We start from the raw sequence: 22375 nt of genomic DNA, 5'->3' as shown, positions 1-22375 counted from the left end.
GAACTTTGCTTCAGGATGAGAACAGAAATCGTGCCCCGGCAGCGTGGCGGCAGCAGGAGAAGGCCCCATTAGCTAAAGTGGTGCTTCAGGTTAAGAACAGTTTCAGGTTAAGTACGGACCTCCGGAACGAATTAAGTACTTAACCCGAGGTACCACTGTATTTCAAGGAACCACACACACTGAAGTGAGATAAGGAACCACACACACTGAAGTGAGATAATAATAAAAATTATTATTATTATTATTTGGTTGCTGCTTGGATTTGCTGTATCTATACTACTGAGTCTTTTAAAAGGTTTGTGGAATAAATGCTCTCATAATTTGGATTCTTTAATCATTGCTAATTGCAATATTATTTTGCAGCGTAAACTATATTCAACCCCTAAAATATAGGTGAGCGGGTGCCAAATTGTCACGGTTAGCCATGGCACACGGTGAAACAATCATTAGAAAGAACCATGGGCTACCAGATCAGAAAGGTAACCTTGTATGGTTGGAAAATAAGAGGGCATCCACTATGGAAATTAGACTGTGTTGCCATCAAGCTTCCTAAACCATATCAAAAATTATTCGTTGGTTCCTTGTCTTCTTATACATAATGAGTATCAGTATACAAGTACCATCCTGTGAGAATGGCACCAGGAATTTGCAGCATGAGAGTAGAGGTGATCCCTTGTGCTGGCATAGAGGCTTACATTCTTCCGTGTTGTTTGGCTGTCTGCAGTTGAGTTGGCTTGTAGCAAAACCACCTCAAGGCTCTTGGGGCTTTGCCTTCCATCCTTTGGGAAGCTTGACAGCACACCTGCACCTCTTTCCTCCACTTCTTGCAGCTGCTGCCAACAAGCTTGACTTCTTCCTCTCTTAGTTACCCAGCCCTGCTCACTTAAGGCCATTCCACACAACTCAGAAGTGTGTGCATCATTTTTGGTCCAGGGTGCTCACTGCTGACATCAAGACAGGGAGTTTTTTTTTAAAAAGCCACCCCTGAGCTTTCTTTATTCCTTGCATCCTCTGAAGCAATCCTACCTGGCCTGGCTGATCAGTAGCCTTTAAATTCTGCCTCCCATCTGCTGTGTGACCAGGGAACATGTGTCATTTGCTTGGCAGCAGTGGACCAGAGTTCTCCTTCCAGCTTTTGCTCCAGACCACCCCTACACAGTTTACTTGTCCAGCCTCCAGTTTGGACCCTGATAACGCTGCATAAGCCAGCAGTCGAGAGGGAGGCTTTGATGTCCCCTGGTGACAAAGTGCGAGCAGTTTTCCGAACTATCCCAAACAATGCTCTGCTTGCTTACTATTCAGAAATAAGAGGATGTCTGACCCTTCTTGAGAGCCTCAAGGTCCATAAATAGCAACACCCTAGAGGTCCCGGGCCCTAAGGAAGTTAGATTAGCCTCAACCAGAGCCAGGGCCTTTTCAACTCTGGCTCCGGCCTGGTGGAACGCTCTGTCTCCTGAGACCAGGGCCCTGCAGGATCTGATTTCTTTCCGCAGGGCCTGTAAGACAGAGTTGTTCCGCCTGGCCTTTGGCTTGGAGCCAATTTGATTCCCTCCCCCTCTTTCTTTTTCCTTTTTCCTTTCTCCTCCTGTGATGAGGCTGCATTTTAATATTTTAATGTTTCAATATTTTAATGTTGTATTTTAATTTTGTTTTTAAGTTGTATTCATTCAACTTGTTTTTATTATTGCTTGTTAGCCGCCCTGAGCCCGGCCTTGGCTGGGGAGGGCGGGGTATAAATAAAAATTATTATTATTATTATTATTATTATTATTATTATTATTATTATTATTCCCTTTTCCAACATGTGAGAGAGTAGCAGTGAAGGAAGGTAGAAGGGGGCACATGAGATGGCAGCAGGTTGAGGGAATCATCAGTTGTATGGAGCATTCTTGCAACTCCATGTATGTGAATGGGTCAGATACTGAGAGCATCTGAATGCAGTGTTAGAAACTGGGATAAAAAAATCTAGGAGCATAATAATAATAATAATAATAATAATAATAATAATAATAATGTATACCCTGCCCATCTGCCTGAGTTTCCCCAGCCACTCTGGGCAGCTCCCAATTGAGTGTTAAAAACAATACAGCATTAAATATTAAAAACTAAACAGGGCTGCCTTCAGATGTCTTTTAAAAATAGGATATCTGCTTATTTCCTTGACATCTGATGGGAGGGCGTTCCATAGGGTGGGAGCCACTACCGAGAAGGCCTTCTGTCTGTTTTCCTTGTAACCTCATTTCTCATAATGAGGGAACCGCCAGAAGGCCCTCGGTGCTGGATCTCGGTGTCCGGACAGAACGATGGGGGTGGAGATGCTCCTTCAGGTATACAGGACCAAGGCCGTTTAGGGCTTTAAAGGTCAACACCAACACTTTGAATTGTGCTCGGAAATGTACTGGGAGCCAATGTAGGTCTTTCAAGACCGGTGTTATATGGTGCCGGCTGGGATCCTGGGACCTGGGTTGTGGGCACCAAAACAGAATGTCTAGTTGCCATTTGGGGGTGGGGGGGTGTCGGCAACACTTTTTATTTATTATTTTGAACTAAGCATGAACTAATATGCAATTCACATAAGAGTCACATTGTTACTATCACATTTTTAGCAGAAATTGTTAATACATAAGTGTAATTTGGTGTTTACAGTAAAAATATTGGCACCATACTTCAGTGTTCAAAACACTCTACTCTCTATTGTTAAACTCCTTAACATATTGTCTATCTTTAACATATACTTGGAGGCTTCAAAGCACATACATTTCAGTAATCCTTGAGTGTCAGCCAGGCACAAAAAATGGCACCCAGACTTTTAGAGGTGCTCGCGAATGGAGATTCTTTAGGCGCAAAGTGCGCCTGGCACCCTGCTAATTTCAAACCCTGTCTGGGAGGCAGGAAGCCTGGTTGGGCAAGTGGGGTTGGTTGGTTGGCATCCGCCTGTCTCAAGAGATAATGGAAGAGTGCATCTTTGGGGGTGAAGTCAAACCATCAGAATTACAGCGCCTGCTGTGGCTGTAGAGACCGATGTGGGAGAGACAAGTTTTGTTGCGGCTGGAGCAGATGAAGGCGTCCAGTTGTGCTTCTGCAGATGCACCATGGCATTTCTTCCTTTTGCGCTCCTCCCAGCTGTCATTGCTCCTCTGGTAACTGCTGTGGATACATGACTTGACAGATGGTCTTTAGGTGTTGCGGTCGTCTGCAAGGGATTCCCACGCGGCGGTGTTAATGTTGTCGGCTTTCATGTCATGTTTGCAGACATCTTTGTAACACAGTTGGTCTGCCAACGGGCCAGCTGATTGAAGCCAGCTCCCCAAGGAACTTAACCTTGGGGATCATGCCATCTTCCATTCTGTGGACATGGCCAAGCCACCATAGACATTGCTGAGTCAAAACATATTTGGAGCAAGGTGTTTGTCGATTTGTGACCATAATTTTAAACCTCTTATGAACCTCTGAGCTGCTGATTTGCAAAAGGAATGTCACCAGCTGCATGTTTTGTGTGGAAACCAGATTATTATTTAAGTGTAAAATAGGAGCTTAACTGTACCTCAGGATACACGTTTTGCTATCAGACTAAAATTCATGCCAAGTTCTTTTGCTCACTTGTAATGATAGATAGTTGGGTTTTGCACCAATACCTTACAAAGCAACAATTTGAATATAATGTCAAGCATAGACTCATGTTTTGATCTCTGAAGGTGGAAATTCAGCTGAAGGGGAGATTTAAAGCTGAGAAGCGATGGGTGGGGAAAGTATTTAGTACCCCTGCCCTAACCTAGTGTCAGTCTGCTCCATATTGCTCTCTCTCAACGTTGCTTTTCCTTTTTGTTTTTCCAATTTTTTAAAATTAGTTTTCACAACATTATAAACAAACAAACAAACAAACAAACAAACAAACACATAAGACAAACAAACAAAAATCATAGCCTTATTAAAAATTACTCTTATTAACATTGTTAAGTGACTTCCTCATTTCCCCTTGGTTGAATTTCATTGCATGTCCTTTTAACGGTTTTCCAACTCACAGTTCTTATAAAATTTAACTTAAACATTAACATCCTTAGAGCTTCACATTATGAAATTAAACATATTAATTCATCACTTAAATAAAATCCTATGCCAATTAAATATCTGCAAGCTGTTTTCAGTTAATTTAACTTAACATATTTAACTAAATAATCATTAAATTTAATCCAATCTTCCTGATACTCCTCCTCCTTCTGGTCACGGACTCTTTCAGTTACGTCGGCTAGCTCCGAAAAATCCATCATCTTCACCTGCCATTCTTCTATCATTGGTAAATCTTGGGTTTTCCACTTTTTAGCTAACAAAATACGAGCAGCAGTTGTGGCATACAAGAATAATTTACCATCTTTCTTGGGCAATTCCAAACCTATTATTCCAAGAAGAAAGGCCTCTGGTTTCTTTATAAATGTATATTTCAACATTTTTTTCAATTCATTATAAATCTTTTCCCAGAAGTCTTTCACCTTGGGACAGGTCCACCACATATGATAAAAGATTCCTTCCTTTTCTTTACATTTCCAACATAGATTATCACAATTATGATATATCTTTGCTAATTTTACAACGCTCCTTTTCCAGAAGGTTTGGCAGAGGGTGTTGGGATTTGCTTACCCCCATTTTGCATATGATGCCAGCTTGCTGCCATGATTTGGCGCTAAAGTGGCTGTAGCTAAAACAGTTCTAAAACTTGCAGTGTACCTAGAAGGGAGGACATCAGTGAACGCTTTCCCATACGTTGCTGGTAGAATTCACCATAGTAAATTCTTCAGAAAATGGAGATAATATCCTTAGAGATAATCCTGTGCAAAGAGTATTTCACATTCAAATTGTTAAGTTGGTGTTCCAGCTGATGATTTTTCTGGGGAGATCAAATTGATTCATTTGCGCTCTGTGAGCAGTTTCATACATTTTCATTAACACAATTTCTCTGTGTTATTCCTCTTAGACAATCTGCTTCATCTTGACTCGTCATCATTCCGGGATAGTGGTGTCTGCGGGGCTCTTTGCTGACATTGACATGGTAGAGAAGATTTAAAATTGGGTAACTGGTCCTCTTCAGATAGATTAGAACTAAAACTTTTATCTTCTTTGTTGACTTTGAAACTCGTTTTTAACTTTTTTTTTGTTTTGGTGGTGGTGGGGTCTTGTTTCAGCTGATGTTCACAAGGAAAAGAGTCACGTGATGTATGAAGGCAAACACATACACTTTTCTGAGGTTGACAATAAGCCGTTGTGCTCGTACAGCCCCAAACTGTGCAAGCAGAGGCGACTTAACGGCTACGCCTTCTGTATCAGGCACGTTCTGGAGGATAAGACTGCTCCCTTCAAGCAATGTGAATATGTGGCCAAGTACAATAGCCAACGCTGCACCAACCCCATCCCCAAATCTGAGGACCGTAGGTAAGTAATGGGCGCACAGTTTTGAAAACAGCAGCGACAATCTCAGTGGTGGCCTGAAGCATGGTTTGGAGGCACATGATAGAAGCTCCCCAGGTCAACATCTGGTCAACAGGTTGAATGGGAGACCACTTGGATCCTCCCTCCCTCACTGCCTCATTTTATCACTTTGGGTGGCGTATAATTAAGTTGTTGTGTGTGCAGAATAAGGTCCACTCTCACAGTGAGACTTTCCCCCTCTCTCCCTCCCCCCAATCTTTGGAGCATTGAGAAAAACCCAGAATAGTTTTAAGGGATGCGTTGGGGAATAAGGGGGAAAGGGAGTTCCCATTGCATATGCAGACCCTGTACATATATGTTGAAATCCACCCCCTGTTTCTAAATTATCCTTCACCATATGATCCCAGCCAATCAGGAATCACATGCGAATTTGATAATGTCGTGCTGTGCCATAATCAGATGTGTTTACATGGCAACTTCACTGAGGGCAATTGACCGTATTGTTCTTGCTAAGGAGGATGGAAAGGAATATGTCCCTTGTTGCTAAGACAACTAGATCAGGGCACTTCAGTGTTTGGTGTGCCGGATGCGAAAGTGGGCAAGTACCACATCTCCACTAGTTGTGCAGAAGAGAGAATTAAGTGTTCTTTGAAGTGCTTGGATATTACCTGATGAAATCTTTAAAAACAGGGCCTCTCTGTAGAGCAGGCATAGGCAAACTCGGTCCTCCATATGTTTTGGGACTACAACTCCCATCATCCCTAGCTAACAGGACCAGTGGTCAGGGATGATGGGAGTTGTAGTCCCAAAACATCTGGAGGGCCGAGTTTGGGGATGCCTGATGTAGAGTATCTGTGGGGTGAAACTGTAGCGCAGCCCTTCACATCTCATTGCCCCTCATGAATAGGAGCAGAATAAAGTATGCAGACTGAGGCAATATTTGCCCAGTTGTTCCATTTGCATAACTTGTGAGGCAGAGTACCACAAGTTTTGACAGTGAGCCAACATTAATAAAAGTGACTTCGGAAATCACTGGAGAAACACTGTCTGCTGAGCACACAGTGGTTTCTGTAGACACCTGGCAGCAGTTCTTCTAATATGACATTGCAGGTTGTCAAAATGAAGGAATTTTGCTCCCAAGTAGAACTCCAGCCTTGCCTTCCTAGGGTTGTATCCAGATGTGGCCCTCTAGTGATGGAAGTGCTCTCTGGTCCCATGAATAAAATGGGAGGAAATGATTTTCACGGTTTCCTCTTTTATCCAGCAGTCCTCTGTGCCACCTCCTATGCTGTTCCAAAGCAGCCCCCCCCCCCGCTATATTTTTCTGTTCAGATTATTCTTTAGTTAGCAGCGAATACTTTGGGCTTTGAATTAGCATAATTTGCCAGTTTTTCTGGGGAGGCTGATGCGATAGGCAGTAGGAATGCTTTGTTGTGGCTCACAAGATGAAGTGTATAACTTTCTAACATGCGTGTTTTGGGAAGGCAAGGGAAGTTAACTAGGTGTGAAGCATCATGTCACAACATTGGAAAATGGAGGACAGCAAGAAGAAAGCAGCGTAAGCGTATCAGTTTAACACATTAAAGAAGCAGACTGTGGACTTATTCATAACTGGAGGTGTATAAAAAGACGGTGTTTTTCCCTTCAGAGTTATTTTTCCTTAAGATTTGTGATTGAAGCGGGGGCTTCCTACTCAAAAGGATTCAAAGGATTTTGAAAAGGATTCAAAAGAAACACAGTATTAAAGAAATGAATTATATCTGTAAGCCAGAACCCTAAATTCTGAAATTGGGAAATCTGAATTCTGCAAGTCCCCAGTTAGCGTCAGTATTAAGCTGTTTTTAATATTGAACTTTAAATTGCACCTTCTGCTGAAAATTGGAATGAGGTGAAGGCAATGTGTAATCTGTTCATTTATTCAAAAAGATTTATATACCGCTTAAATGACCCCAATCTCCAAGTGGTGTACTTAAAACAATATAAAACGTATATTTAAACTACCAATAAAATAAAATGTTAAAAATAAATTGACGTAAAATGTATTGAAGCATATATAAAATCAGCATTTTTCTCAAGGAATATGCACATAAAAATTGCATATTAAAAATATGTTTGGGGGCATGCTTGCCTAACCAAAAAAAGTTTTTAGTGGGTGCTGAAAGCAGCACAGCTAATATACTGGCCTAATATTAATGTGTCTCCCCATTAAGTGTTCCACAGTGATGATTATAACAACAACCCACCCTCCATCCAAGGCTGGCTGGAGTGTACAGGTTATCTACTTTTTATCTTCTCAACAGCTGTGTGTGGAAGCTTAGACTGAAAGAGGGTAGCCCAAAGACACCCAGTGAGTTTCATAGCTGAGTGAGGATTTAAACCCTAGTCTTCCTGTTCCCAAGTCCAATATTTCCAGGTTTAAAATTATTTGCCTCAAGCCAAAGAACATACAGTGGTGCCCCGCAAGACGAATGCCTCGCAAGACGGAAAACTCGCTAGACGAAAGAGTTTTCCGTTTTGGAGGTGTTTCGCAAAACGAATTTCCTATGGGCTTGCTTCGCAAGATGACAATGTCTTGCGAGTTCCTGCTGGTTTTTTCCCCTTCCCCCCTCCCTTTTTCTAAGCCACTAAGCCGCTTATCAGCTGATCTGATCAGCAGATAAGCCGCTAATAGCCGCTAATAGCCGCTAATAGCCGCTAATAGCGCTAATCCGCTAATCCTTCAATGGGCTTGCTTTGCAAGATGAAAAAAACCGCTAGACGAAGAGAATCACAGAACGGATTCTTTTCGTCTTGCGAGGCACCACTGTATTCCCTCTTTGCTCTTTGACTTCTCGAAGAAAAAAACCACCCACTCTTGTTCTTTGTTAAACCATTTTCTATCACTTGGGCTACTAATAAAATTTCTGCTTTGCATCCTTTTCAAGCATAAGATTGAAGTGTTAGGGATGCAAGCTTTTCACAGAAACGTGTAGAACCTAACACAGTTATTTTTATTAGGGTAAGAAAAGAGATCGCCTTGAAAGCTATCTGCTGTGCTTTTATGTCACAGTTTTTCCATATATGGACTCCCTTGAAATGCAGACTGTAATTCTGCAAATGTTCTGATGTGCAGTTCAATTGGAAGTACATTGTATCTATAGTTATAATATAGCTAATGTAATATGCAATTCAAATAATATCTTTATTTTTGAAAGCTTATAATTGGCTATGAGATATTCATTTAAACGTTCTCGATTGAGGTTTCTCACAAAAAATATACTTATGCCATTTAAACTACTTTCTCATGAATTCTAGTTTCTAGTTTCACCATGCTTAAGAGCTGACGAGGAGGAAATAATTCTGATGGTCTTGCTTCTCAAAGGTACTGCAACAGTCACCTGCAGGTACTTGGCTTTTTACCGAAAAAGGAGAGGAAGAAAAAGAATGACCCCGTCGAGGAGGTAAAAGTTCGGCACCAGATGGATTCTGTGGCCTTCAGCCTGACAGTTCCTCCACTGGCCTTGAAGATGCCCAATGGACTAGACGGGATGTCCCTCTCTCCACCCGGTGCCCGGCTTCCTCTCCACTACTTGGAAGCAGAACTGGAAGACCCCTTTGCTTTCAACGAGGAAGATGAAGATCTCAAGAAAGGGGCAACGGTGAAGAAGAAGCTGCAGAGCAAATTAGCCCAGAACCGGCAGCGCCAGAGAGAAACAGAGATTCTGAAAGTTCGCCAAGAGCACTTTAGCCCTCTTCCTGCACCTTTGCAGCAGCAGCAGCAGCAGCAGCAGCAGCACTCCCATCTCTCGCCATTACCAACTTCTCTAAAGCCAGCAGGGCTACAGCAGGGCTTAGTCTGCAAGTCACCTCAACCTCAGAACACCAGCCTACCAGTGCAGGGAGTGGCTCCCACCACGTACACTATAGCACAAGCCAGGCAGCTGTCTAACAAAAGACCGCTGCCTCCCCTGCACCCTACTAGGGCTCCTGGCCCAGACCCGCCTGGGGTGGACAGGATCCTTATGAAAGCCACAGCCTTCTCTCCGCACTCATCCTGTATGAGCCGGCTACAGAGACTGGTGAAACTGTGCACTCAGAAACAGCAGCTGGATGCTGATCTGTTTCCGCATTTAGGTAAGTGGAGAATTAATGGTACCCGACGTTTTGATCATTCGGTCCAGTAAATTTGCCATAGATTGGTAACAGTGCGCAAGTGAAGTACTTGAGTAAACTGTATCCTTGCAAGTGTGTGCTTTTTAATGCAGAGGGGCAAACTAGGCCATGGGCAGGTGTTTCTGCATCCTGCCCCATAGCTAAGTCCCGTAAAATTCAGCTAGTTACTACTCCTAAAATCACATGGTTTGCCATTTTGTTTTCAAGGCAGTTCTAAGCACACACAAAAAGGGAGCATGGCTGTAAGTCTAGAGGACCAGTTCTAGCTTTTGTCATGTACATAAACCAGGAATTTAGGCTATTCAGATTGTTGCTATGGTACAAACATTGGTGGCTAGGCAATCCGAAGTAGCAGAAAGTGTAATGGCAATTATGGATATATAGCAGAGCCTAGGACTTGCTGATCAGAAGGTCGGTGGTTCAAATCCCCGCAATGGGGTGAGCTCCCGTTGCTTGGTCCCTGCTCCTGCCTACCTAGCAGTTTGAAAGCACTTCAAAGTGCAAGTAGATAAATAGGTACCACTCCGGCGGGAAGGTAAACGGCGCTTCCGTGTGCTGCTCTGGTTCGCCAGAAGCGGCTTAGTCATGCTGGCCACATGACCCGGAAGCTGTATGCCGGCTCCCTCGGCCAATAAAGCAAGATGAGCACCGCAACCCCAGAGTCGGCCACAACTGGACCTAATGGTCAGGGGTCCCTTTACCTTTAACTGACAAAAAAGGACGCGGGTGGCACTGTGGTCTAAACCACAGAGCCTAGGGCTTGCCGATCAGAAGCTTGGCGGTTCGAATCCCCGCGATGGGGTGAGCTCCCATTGCTCGGTCCCTGCTCCTGCCAACCTAGCAGCTCGAAAGCACGTCAAAGTGCCAGTAGATAAATAGGTACCACGCTGGTGGGAAGGTAAACAGCGTTTCTGTGCACTGCTCTGGTTCGCCAGAAGCGGCTTAGTCATGCTGGCCGCATGACCTGGAAGCTGTACGCCGGCTCCCTCAGCCAGTAAAGCGAGATGAGCTCCGCAACCCCAGAGCCGTCCGCGACTGGACCTAACGGCCAGGGGTCCCTTTACCTAACTGACAAAAAATGATGAAGCAACAATATGTTGCCTTCTTCCTTATACGGACCCTTCCATCCAGATTATCTTCATATGCTTCGCTGTTCACTGACCATGGCCAGAAATTAGCCTAGAGCACATTACTCTTTTCCACCTCAGATGTGGACCTTTGATCCCCATGCCCCACAGTGGCTGAGTATGTCTGTGCTAGTAAGCCTGACCACAGAAGACCAGGACTTGGTGCCAGGGGAAGAAGGGGCATAGCTAGCCTTGCAGGGCAGTGGTGATTATGAATCATAGGGCTGGAAGGGACCACAAGGGTCATCTAGTCCAACCCCCTGCAATGCAGGAATCTCAGCTAAAGCATCCAAGACAGATGTCCATCCAACCTCTGCATAAAAACCTCCAGGGAAGGAGAGTCCACAACCTCCCGAGGGAGACCATTCCACTGTTGAACAGCTCTTACCGCCAGAAAGTTCTTCCTGACGTTTAGTCGGAATCTCTTTTCTTGTAACTTGAATCCATGGGTTCAGGTCTTACCCTCCAGAGCAGGAGAAAACAAGCTTGCTACATCTTCCATGTGACAGCCATTTAGGCATATGTGAGAAAAACAACCCTACATGTGGCCGTATAACCTTGACGGGGTGGGGCGAGATGGCGGCTGTTTGGGAAACTTCCATACGCGTGGTTCACCTCTTTTTGTTCTAATAATAATAATAATAATAATAATAATTTATTACTTATACCCCGCCGATCTGGCTGGGTTTCCCCAGCCACTCTGGGTGGCTTCCAAAAGAATATTAAAATACTGTGATACATCAAACATTAAAAGCTTCCCTAAACAGGGCTGCCTTCAGATGTCTTCTAAAAGTCTGGTAGTTGTTGTTCTCTTTGACATCTGGTGGGAGGGCGTTCCACTACCGAGAAGGCCCTCTGCCTGGTTCCCTGTAACTTGGCTTCTCGCAATGAGGGAACCGCCAGAAGGCCCTCGGTGCTGGACCTCAGTGTCCGGGTAGAACGATGGAGGTGGAGACGCTCCTTCAGGTATACTGGACCGAGGCCGTTTAGGGCTTTAAAGGTCAGCACCAACACTTTGAATTGTGCTCGGAAACGTACTGGGAGCCAATGTAGGTCTTTCAAGACCGGCGTTATATGGTAATTCATACACTTATAATGAGGTTCCTGTTTATGATGAGGCCCTCTGTTGTGCTATCACAACAGTGCTTTTTATTTGGCTAAAAATACAAATGTTCACTTCCTTCCATGCTTTTCCAGGGTTGGACTGGTCAGAAGACAGTGGAGAAGAATTGGAAGAACTGGAACAAACCTCGCCATACCAGGTTGCATGGTCTATTCGGGAAGCCCTCAGATATGACAGGAATGAGTAAGTGCATACAACTCAGAACAGAAGACTGAGTAATTAAGTGCAGAATATGAAATAAAACAGAGATCAGGCTGTTTTTTAAACTGTTACCTGTAGGTGAGGGTAGGTACAGTGGAAGAGGGTATTCAGAGAAACTTGGGTTTGTATCCCCAAAGCTTTCTGTCTGTAAGCAGGATGGAAGTCTACTTGTGCCACTTGACTTCACCGTCCTCCCCTGAAACCCTCCAAAATCTTCTCTGGAGCGCTGGGGTCTCTCTGGCGCAGGTTTTGGGGGTACACAGTGGGTTGCAGGTGAGATGAGAGGGTGGTGAAGCCCCGTGGCATAAGAGGAAGTTCATTCGTGCACTGAATTTTTACTCCAAACATTTTAGAAATGGCTGGTGGTCTTTGTCCGTTGAACCTGAAAAAAAGATATGTATAATGTAGAAACAGAGGCCGGAATCAGAATAACAAAACTTGATCAGTGATCTTGTCCTCGCTGGAGGTGTTTGCTTTTCCTATCTCAAAAGCATCATTTTATAGTCCATTTCTAGGAGCAGCTGCCATGGCAAAGAAACAGAGGATTGGTCACAAGAACTGCTGTGTTGCATGGTATCACAACTTGTGGTACAGTGGTACCTCGGGTTAAATACTTAATTCGTTCCGGAGGTCTGTTCTTAACCTGAAGCTGTTCTTAACCTGAAGCACCACTATAGCTTGGGGCCTCCTGCTGCTGCCGTGCCACCAGAACACGATTTCTGTTCTCATCCTGAAGCAAAGTTCTTAACCTGAAGCACTATTTCTGGGTTAGTGGAGTCTGTAACCTGAAGCGTATGTAACCCGAGGTACCACTGTATTTCACTAGTATGGCCATTGCACCACCACAACAGTTTGTTCATAGTGGGTGGGGGGTACTGTTTCATTTATTTTTTATACTTCCCATCAGTTCTGTAATTCTTAAGGTATATTTACAATAATTACAATTTTATAGTGACAATAAAAAAGCATAAGTGCTTAGATCCTATTCTCCCATCAGCAGAACTTTGTTTACAGGATGCTCCTGCTGGTGTGAGGAAGGGGGAGTCAATTTTCTTCCCCTTGACTCCCTCCCCCTGAGAATTTGCTCCAGAGGGAGGGGAAACCTTTTAGAAAAGCATGAAAAGTGGTGCTGAAGCTGCAGGGGAAAGGGGGAGCTGAGCCCTTCCATATATGGAGTGACAACTCCGGATCCAAGCCAAAATTAATTACAAAGTCAGTAAAACACCCCAGTTAAATCACGAAGGGCAGAAGCAGCAACAAAATCAGACGGTAAAACTTTTCAAATAGTAGAAGCCTGAGAAAATAGAAAGACATTAGCGTGGACTCTAGTGTCGGCTAGATTGTCAGAGGGGATGTTTTCATAAAAGGGGTGTCGCAGCCTTCTCCCTAGTTGCCAGCCAATGTGAATGTGGGGAAACCATCCAAAAATGAATGCAGAGCTCAGGGAGGTTGACGTGGAAACTGACATTTCTTCAGGTACTCGGGACTTGCGCTGTACAGACAAGATAGCAGTAGTGCAAGTTTGCGGAATGATGACGTTGGGTTTTGAGTGCCAGCCACTTGATCACCTGCTTTTCCCTCCCCACGCAATCTCACAGGCCAGATGATGACGCTGACGCCAGCGGCAGGAGCTCCCGCATTTCCCAACTTTGCACTTACTTTCAGCAGAAATACAAGCACCTCTGCCGCCTGGAGCGGGCAGAATCTCGCCAGAGGAAATGCCAACATACATTCCGGAAAGCCTTGCTGCGGGCAGCCAGCCGAGAGCCGGAGTGCGCTGGGCAGCTGATACGAGAGCTCCGAAGAGCTTCGTGTACTCGGAACAGGTGAAGTACCACCCACACCTGGCAGTACAGCACGCACATTATATCCCAGCCTTCTCCGTTTTTGGGTGCTAATCTTCTTGGGTGTCCTTTTCTTTCAGCACAAGCCAAGTGAAGCAGAGGGACGTGTCACCATGTAGAGGGACAACAAAGGGCGAACCATGCACCAACAAGGCTCTTCCGTTCACTAAACATTGTTTTCAACGTATCTTTTTCACTGTGTTCCTGTTCCTGTTGTGGGCTAAAAACGTAGTACAGTCATACCTTGGTTGTTGAACGTAATCCGTTCTGGGAGTCCGTTCGACTCCCGGAACGGTTCGAAAACCAAGGCACAGCTTCCGATTGGCTGCAGGAGCTTCCTGCACTCAAATTGGAAGCCGTGGAAGCCATGTCTGGCTTCCAAAAAATGTTCACAAACCGGAACACTCACTTCTGGGTTTTATGGTGTTTGGGAGCCAAAACGTCAGAGTACCAATGTGTTCGACAACCAAGGTACGACTGTAATTAATTATGGCCATCTCCCATTTCCAACGAGTATTTTTGGGGGCGCTCCTGCTAGCTTCTTGGCCTGGTTCTTCTTTTCAAGCTAGCAACTTATGGGAGAGACTTGGTAAATCCATTCTTAAGCCTGTGCAGTTGTGTCAGCTCTGAAGCAGCAGAGAGACCCTGAAACAAAGGTAGAATCCAGGGGCCTAGCCAGCCTTTGAATCTGTCCTCACTTCGAATCCCTGGCATCAGGTCAGAATTGTTTGGTTAGGGCTATGGTAGACCTTCACGGTGGAGGAACAAACAGCTTTCTAGAAATGTCCCTGTACTGGACACATGCGCCTGGCATTGCCCTGTGTGAGGTTGGTTTGTCAGTTTCTGCAGAAAGTCTGAATTATCTTACAGCTTAAATTGCTATAAAGGTTTCAGCAGGGTGTGAAATCTGCACTGTGAGGTAGTACAATGACCTAGAATGAATAAGAGATGAAAGACCTATAATTCTGCAGTATCGACAGAAGAGGCAGAGATCAGGGAAAATGAAAGTCCTTATGTTAGAAGCCCTTACAATGAGCACGAGTACGTGAAATTGCAGGAGCAAAGAAAGGAAAGTTTCCAAATGCTGCAAGCTCGGAATTTTAATGAGTTCTCTTTCCCACTCCTCCCTCAACTTCAAAATTCACTTATATCTCTTGCAGCTTCCCCCCCCGCCCCTTCCTAATTGCAACTTTAGCCTTAAGTTTAAGGTTCCTCCAAGGCATTGAGGAAGAACTGAGAATTATAAAGGGATCAATGAAAGGACTTTTGTAGATACGACAAGCGCAGAGCGTTTGAAAGAAAAGTGCCATGCAGAATATTGACTATGCTTTCAAGTGCTGGTCTTGGTATGGCTGTTTGCAGACTAGAGTTGGCGAGTTATGTGAGTTAGTCCACTGACATATCTTATCTTGCAGCCTCTGTGGCAGTGGCGTAGCGTGGGGGGTGCAGGGGGGGGCCGGCCGCACCGGGCGCAACATCTGGGGGTTAGGGTTAGGGGGTGCAAATCCACAGGTTAGGGGGCGCAAATCCACAGGTTAGGGGGCGCAAATTACTTGCCTTGCCCCGGGTGCTGACAACCCACGCTACGCCACTGCTCTTTGGGATTGGACACCACAAAAGGCCACTGAGCTCACAGGCAGGAAGCTCCATTTGTAATGAGCCAGCACTGCCACAAGGAGGCAGCGTAAGCCCTTGCTTGAGCTGCCATAGAGATAATTCACCAGTGCGTCTCTCCTAAATCACTGCCCCGTGTTTATCCCACTAAAGAGTCCCTAGGTATGATGCTCCCTGTATACCTGCAATAATGATCATTCCCTTGATCACATTGGCTCCATTCAGGCGTTGCTCTCATAAAGCCATGCCTTTAGTTTCACACCCGACATCGTATCTTCTTTCTCCCAGTAGCCAAGCGTTGCGCTTGGTTGTGTGAGAAGGAAAAACAATGCAGAAGTTTCTGTTCATGGTGAGTAGAGGTTTCTCCATGTTCAGGACACCTGATTGTGCTGCTGACCAGAACATGCAGAGCCCCTACGTGGAAGCAGGGAGTTGTGCATTGGTCTTCCTCATCGCAAAGTTGCAGGCAGCTGTTGAAAGAAAAATTTGCAGCATCAGAGGTAGGGCTGAAAGCTCAGCCTTGCTCTCCACTCTCCCCCCTCCTGCCCTGTGTGAGTGACTAGGGCTGTGACTACTTCTTAAAGAGTTGAAGGAGAACCAGGAACCTTGTAGCTTCTGCTGGACTACAGTGGCCACCATCCCTGAACACCGGCCATTCTAGAATTTCAACAATGTAAGGCCGTAGGTGGCCCACCAATGCCTCAAATCAGCCTTTCTCAACCTTGGGTCTACAGATTGGACTGCAACTGCTAGCTAGGTATGATGGGAGTTGTAGTCCAACAACATCTGGGGACCCAAGGTTGAGAAAGACTGCCTTAAGCAGAAAGTTGAGCGTGTCCCTCAATGGCGGGAATGATGGTGGTAAATAAATACAGGGAGAAAGCAAGTGAAGTGGCTATCTCAGGAAATTGCATCATGTAAACTTGCATGATGAAGGAAAATGCCTACTGCTGATTTAGGGAGGGGAGGAATAGATGAGAGAGAGAGACTAAAAATGCATTGAGTTTATATATCTCTTCTGAACAAAATAATTTTGAATCAGGATTCACTGTATTGACTTCCTCTGTGCGTCATCTGTCAAAAAGGCAGGAAGATGACAGAAATGGATGACAGAAATCCTCTTTTTAATATTTGTGTATGGATTCTCATTAGTTGGTTAGAAAGCAAATCTATTGATTGCATTGTCCCAAAAATCACAGTATTGATTAAGAATCTCCAGGAAACAAGACACACAAACTCATTAGCAAAATAGCTGCTTCCATAAACCCATCTTAATAAATTATAAAATCATTAGTAATTCTGCTTGATGGCAGGTTGTTTTGTGTATGTGTGTGTTGGTTTTTTTGCTTTTAACTGTTGACTTCGCATCTTCTGTAGCTGCAGCATGAATGACATTTAAGGAATTGCTCCAAAGTGAGATATTAGTTGGGAATAGAATTCAACGTTCGGTATCTTACTCTCTCTCTGTAAATCATGCAGTCTCCTGCCCCTCTTTGTGTGTTATTCCTGACCACAGAGAAACCCAGATATCCTCTTGAACCGGTCCCAGCAGCTTTTCTCAAGCTGCACAGCCAAGTTTGCAGACGGACAGCAATGCTCTGTGCCAGTTTTTGACATTACGCACCAGACCCCCCTGTGTGAAGAACACGCCAAAAAAATGGTAAGTATATTTGCTAGTCAGAATACTTGAAGAACAGCGGCAGCAGTATTTCCAGCAAGCCGGGGAATGACATCAGCATGCAGTTTTCGCTTCTGGCCCCTTCAGAAAGCTGTAAGGTGAGCTCTGATGATAACCAAAGAAAAATGCTATATCAGCAGCCTTTCTTTGACTGAACTCATCAAAAGGATTATGGGGAAATGTTTCAAAGATCCTCCTTCGCTCATCCTATGCAAGCTTATGCGGAACAGAGTCTCCCTGAATTTAACAGTCCCAGTTAAGGGTGCATAGGATCGCATTTAAGAATGATGTCTGTCCTCTTTTGTGACTCTGTCATGTCTGCTGTGAGGACACAGAGAGACTGTTGGCGGTATCCAACTAATTTGTTCCACCAGCACAAGGCTTTCAGCTTGCACTGTGGAACTTCTTCCCACCCCCACCCCCTCCCTAAATCTTCATGCCTGATTCTGGGGAGCCCCCAGGCAGATTCAGGGAGTACACAGTGGGAGAAGACTGGGTAGGGGGAGTTCTGTTGCACAAGCAGAAATCCTTGCACTGATGGATGAAGTTAGTTGGGATACCTCTCATAGGCTTATAGGTTATTCTCCTGGAATGCCTTGTCAAGGTGGAAACGTGAGCATTTCAGTTTGTTCACACAGTTTATTTTTGCCAGTTGCGTAGCTCAGTGAAACGGAAGCTCTCCTCTTTCCCAGACAATCTCCAAACCGCCTCACACAGGTTTGAACGTAACCTTTCCCCTTTGCTAGGCACAAGAAGTCATACACCATAGCCCTCAAGCTAATAGCTGGCATCTGAATTTAGCTCATTCCCAGATGACTTTCCCAGACAGTTTCTTACTGGCACAAAGCTCAGTTTTTTGGCTGCCCTAAACTACGTGTGGGGATCTAGCCTGTGGGCCAAATTCAACCCATGGAAGCTCCCCGTCATACCCACTGTGTTTCCTCCTTGCCTCTGTGCACCATCAATAGGAGATTTTCAAGCCTAAATGCAACATGGGGCATTTTCATGGAGGTCCAGTTGGCTCTAACGGGGGGCTTTTCATATCTAAGGGGGGGGGAGGTTAGAGTGTGTTTGTGTTTGTGTATTGTGGGTCCCTCCCCACCAACATGCTCTACCCACACTCACTTTCATTTTTGTCCTGCCCATGGAAGCTTGGCCACAGGGAATACAGCCCTTGGGAGCAACCCCGATGTAATCTACTTTGAAGATCCATCCCTTTTAATTATAGCACCTTGTGAAACCTTGCAATATCAAGATGGCAAACACCATCTACGAAAAATTACATTATCTGAAGGTTGTTAACTCATTTGAAAGTACCGTATTTTTCGCCCCATAGGGCGCACCTAGTTTTTTTTTTGGGGGGGGGAAATAAAGAATCCCCCCCAGGCGCGGGGCTCACACGGCTTGCGGAGAGCTGCCCGAAGCCCGGGGCGCACTACTCAGCGTGCCCCAGGCTTCGGGATGCAGGCAGCTTTCTGCAAGCCTTGGGAGACCGGCTCCCAAGGCTTGTGGATAGCTTCCTGAAGCCTGGAGAGCAAGAGGGGTTGGTGCGCACCGACCCCTCTCCCTCTCCAGGCTTCAGCAAAAGCCTGCATTCGCCCCATAGGACGCACACACATTTCCCCTTCATTTTTGGAGGGGAAAAAGTGCGTCCTATAGGGCGAAAAATACCGTAATACCTTCTCTGTATTTTGCATTTGTGTGTGTAGTTCTGTGATTCCTGGTGACATGGCATTGTGATGCTCCAAGCCGTTTTCAAAGAGAAGTAATTGACCATTTCTCACCTTGAACTCTGATGAACATTCTTTCTGATTCAGTGCCGTCCTAAACTTCCTGAAGGCCGCATGTTAAACTCTTATGATTTGAATTTGGAAATAGTTTGGTCTGAATGTGTTTTGGATTCTTTCCCGCCAGTGGTACAAAAGGCAGTATGGTTTGCTTAGCATCGTGGTTCCCTTTTCAAGGTGTCAGGCGTTGTCTGTTCCGACTTGCATGCCATAGAGATGTTCACACTTTGGAATGGCAAGGAAAGAAAAGTGCTTCTCAGTTCAGTGTTGGTGTTTTCCATTCTCGTTCTAAAAAGGATAACTTCTTGAGAGGAGACAGCTCCCGCAAAGTCCAGCACCAGCAGCAGAGGAAACCCAGGAAAAAAACAAAGCCACCTGCTCTTACCAAAAAACACAAGAAAAAGAGAAGGCGAGGGCCACGACGTCCCCAAAAACCGATTCCTCCTGCTGTGCCCCAAGGAAACCTCAGTATGCCCACCAGCGTCTCACTGCCAATGGAGATCTCCCATTTACGGTCAGAGCCCAGCTATGATTAATTTTCTAAGTTGACATCGTAGTGTTGGAAAAGAATAGGCCAAGTAAATGAGTATTGGTCCAGATTCAGCTTAATAGTTGTGCTAGCAACCCCCCCCCCCCCGGCAGAACAGCACGTGGCGGTGAGGAGAGGGTATATAATTCTGTCTGGCAAGCAAAAACACTTGCGCTGATAGAACAATGGCCTTAGCTCAAATTCCAGCCATAGTCTACGCTACCTATATGAGGAATAGGAAAACCAACTCCGATGTTCTGTACACACATGCTTGAAAACAAGCCCTCTTGAGGACAGTGGGTCTTACATGGCACATAATCCTATGAACATTTACTCTCACACAAGTGCTGGGTTATGGCTGGCGGCAGAGAGGGGGAAAGGTTGTGCACACTCATTCTGCACACTTGCAGAGTGATCACTTGTTTGTTTTCCAATTTGCTCTGCCTTGCTGCCTGGCCGGGTCCCCAGGGGGCATTTATCATGCCAACTTGTAGACATTTTTGGCCAGTCTTTATGACCTGACGTAATATACTCTGCTACTGATGTAATGGCGCTTTTCATGCATTAGAGCTCTCTTCTTCCTTAATAAATTGACATACCAAGTAAGAAGACTTTTGCTCCAGAATGGTGCATTTTTTACAGCCCTTAACTGTCTCAGATTATTGAAAAAGCGAAAAATAAGTGACTGATTCACATCTTTCCAGAAGAGTCTGTAGAACAAATTAGTGTGAAAGAACTCGGCTTAATGGCTGCTTTCTAGTGCTTTAATAAGCCAGTCTAAATAGTAACTGAGCAGGAAGAGCGTTATGCAAGTCAGTGGATGTATTCACACTTCTCCACAAACTATGGTTTGAAGGAAGATTGTTTAAAAGTGGGTCTCGCAGACTTTTAATCCAGGGGGAAACTATATCCTGGGTTTCAATATTGGAGATAACAATTAATTCTTACGATCAAGAGATGTGTGTATGCATTTTCTAGGTCAACTCCCAGAACCTTGGGTCAGGCATCCTCCTTATATAATAATAATTTATTATTTATACCCCGCCCATCTGGCTGAGTTTCCCCAGCCACTCTGGGCGGCTTCCAATCAAGTGTTAAAAACAATACAGCATTAAATATTAAAAACTTCCCTAAACAGGGCTGCCTTCAGATGTCTTTTAAAAAGAAGATAGCTGCTTATTTCCTTCACATCTGGTGGGAGGGCGTTCCACAGGGTGGGCACCACTACCGAGAAGGCCCTCTGCCTGGTTCCCTGTAAACTCACTTCTCGCAATGAGGGAACCGCCTTGGAACCAATACTACCACTAAGACCATTGCGGCCCTGGGATGGAGCTATGCTTTCAGAGCAATGCAGACATTTCAAGGATCTGAGTTAGGGAATCCCAGCAGATCATCACTTGCTGCTCATATTTTAGCCAAAAGTGGATAAAGCAGGGGGGAGGAATCCCTGCTGCCTGGGTTCCCTGTTTTCCAAAGAACATTGAGGATTGGAAGCATGCAACTTGTTTTAAGTTTCAATGCATGTTTAAGCCCCTCTTGGAAATCACATTTGTGCAGTGATTTCTTCTGTCATAGTAAAGCCATTACCCAGCATGGCGTGAGAGTCAACATTCATAGGATTGTGTGCCATGCGTATTCTTGCACCAGCAGGAATATCTCGTACCATCTTTTGTGCACCTGCAGAGGTAGAAAAGAGACAGGGCTGTATATAAATCTTAGTTGTAGCCATACCAGATCCTGCAGTAGCTTTATCTATGGCAGCTCCAGCAGCTCCATACATTCAGAGTTGAGTTTGGTGAGGGAACAGTTTAAAAAACAAAAAAGGGGGGTGGGGTGGAGAAAGGGCCTAGGCATCCCAGAATAGATCAGAGCCCAGCACGTGCCAGACCAAAGGGCGGGGGTGACTGTCTTCTCTGTTTCTGTAGGAGTCCTTCCACACCGGAGCTGAGTACAGATGAGCTGCCAGATGACATCGCCAATGAAATCACAGACATTCCACACGACCTCGAATTGAATCAGGAGGACTTCTCTGACGTCCTGCCACGGCTGCCGGATGACTTGCAAGACTTTGATTTCTTTGAAGGTACCTTCTCTCTCAATTAAACACAAAACTCAGTGCTGTGGCAGGAAATGGCAACATTTTTGACATTCATTTTATTTTTATTTTTTTAAATGTACAACTAAGGAAAATGCCGAAACGTGCAAGGATGAAAAACGATGGTTCAGATTTCTAGTCAAACTGTCAGCCAGGATTCTACGTGACCATTTTAGGTGTGTCCAAATGACACGTGATTGCCAACATGTAGGTCCTTTTGGATCCGGCAGAGGAAAGGGCATAGTTATGCACATTCGGGAACTGAGAACGGAACCCCTGTGCGAAATGGTCTTCGCCTGTACAGTGGTACCTTGGGTTATATACGCTTCAGGTTACATACGCTTCAGGTTACAGACTCCGCTAACCCAGAAATCATGCTTCAGGTTAAGAACTTTGCTTCAGGATGAGAACAGAAATCGTGCTCCGGCGGCGCGGCAGCAGCAGGAGGCCCCATTAGCTAAAGTGGTGCTTCAGGTTAAGAACAGTTTCAGGTTAAGTACGGACCTCCGGAACGAATTAAGTACTTAACCTGAGGTACCACTGTACGTTGTATTTCTGAATGTCAAGCAGATACTTTTCTTGTTTCAATTGCTTCAATTCTATTTTGCAGAGAACTCAAAGGTGTGCAATTATTGCACAATCATATACCCTTAACGCTTTCCTATTCCATAGAGCCATTTGTGGAAAGGATTTTTTTTTTAGTACATAAATGTAAATACTGTGTAGCTTTCAGTTTTATGTTTGTTTAAGCACCAGAATTTGAACTTGGTGATTAATTTTTGTATTTGTGGGGGAATTTTAAAT

At 44.9% G+C, this 22375-nt stretch overlaps 1 protein-coding gene across 2 annotated transcripts in view; it reads left to right on the top strand.

The window, feature by feature from the left end:
• The window catches only part of INO80D (INO80 complex subunit D), a 40249-nt gene that overhangs the window by 10770 nt on the left and 7104 nt on the right, over window positions 1-22375 (top strand). The window contains exons 2-10 of one of the 2 annotated variants that reach the window (XM_081206398.1): window positions 4970-5044; window positions 5178-5424; window positions 8783-9534; window positions 11898-12006; window positions 13623-13850; window positions 13949-14052; window positions 17009-17142; window positions 19244-19461; window positions 21402-21559. In XM_081206398.1, the coding sequence (XP_081062524.1) occupies window positions 5207-5424; window positions 8783-9534; window positions 11898-12006; window positions 13623-13850; window positions 13949-14052; window positions 17009-17142; window positions 19244-19461; window positions 21402-21559 (1921 nt within the window). In that variant the 5' untranslated portion in view covers window positions 4970-5044; window positions 5178-5206. Of the gene's footprint in view, window positions 1-4969; window positions 5066-5177; window positions 5425-8782; window positions 9535-11897; window positions 12007-13622; window positions 13851-13948; window positions 14053-17008; window positions 17143-19243; window positions 19462-21401; window positions 21560-22375 lie in introns of both variants that reach the window. The other variant, XM_081206397.1, reaches the window with a different exon arrangement.

This window comes from Podarcis bocagei, assembly GCF_964188305.1.
Source record: "Podarcis bocagei genome assembly, chromosome: 1".
Taxonomy (NCBI): Eukaryota; Metazoa; Chordata; class Lepidosauria; order Squamata; family Lacertidae; genus Podarcis; species Podarcis bocagei.
Note: the sequence above shows the minus strand (reverse complement) of the source record. Positions and strands in the feature narration are given on the sequence as shown.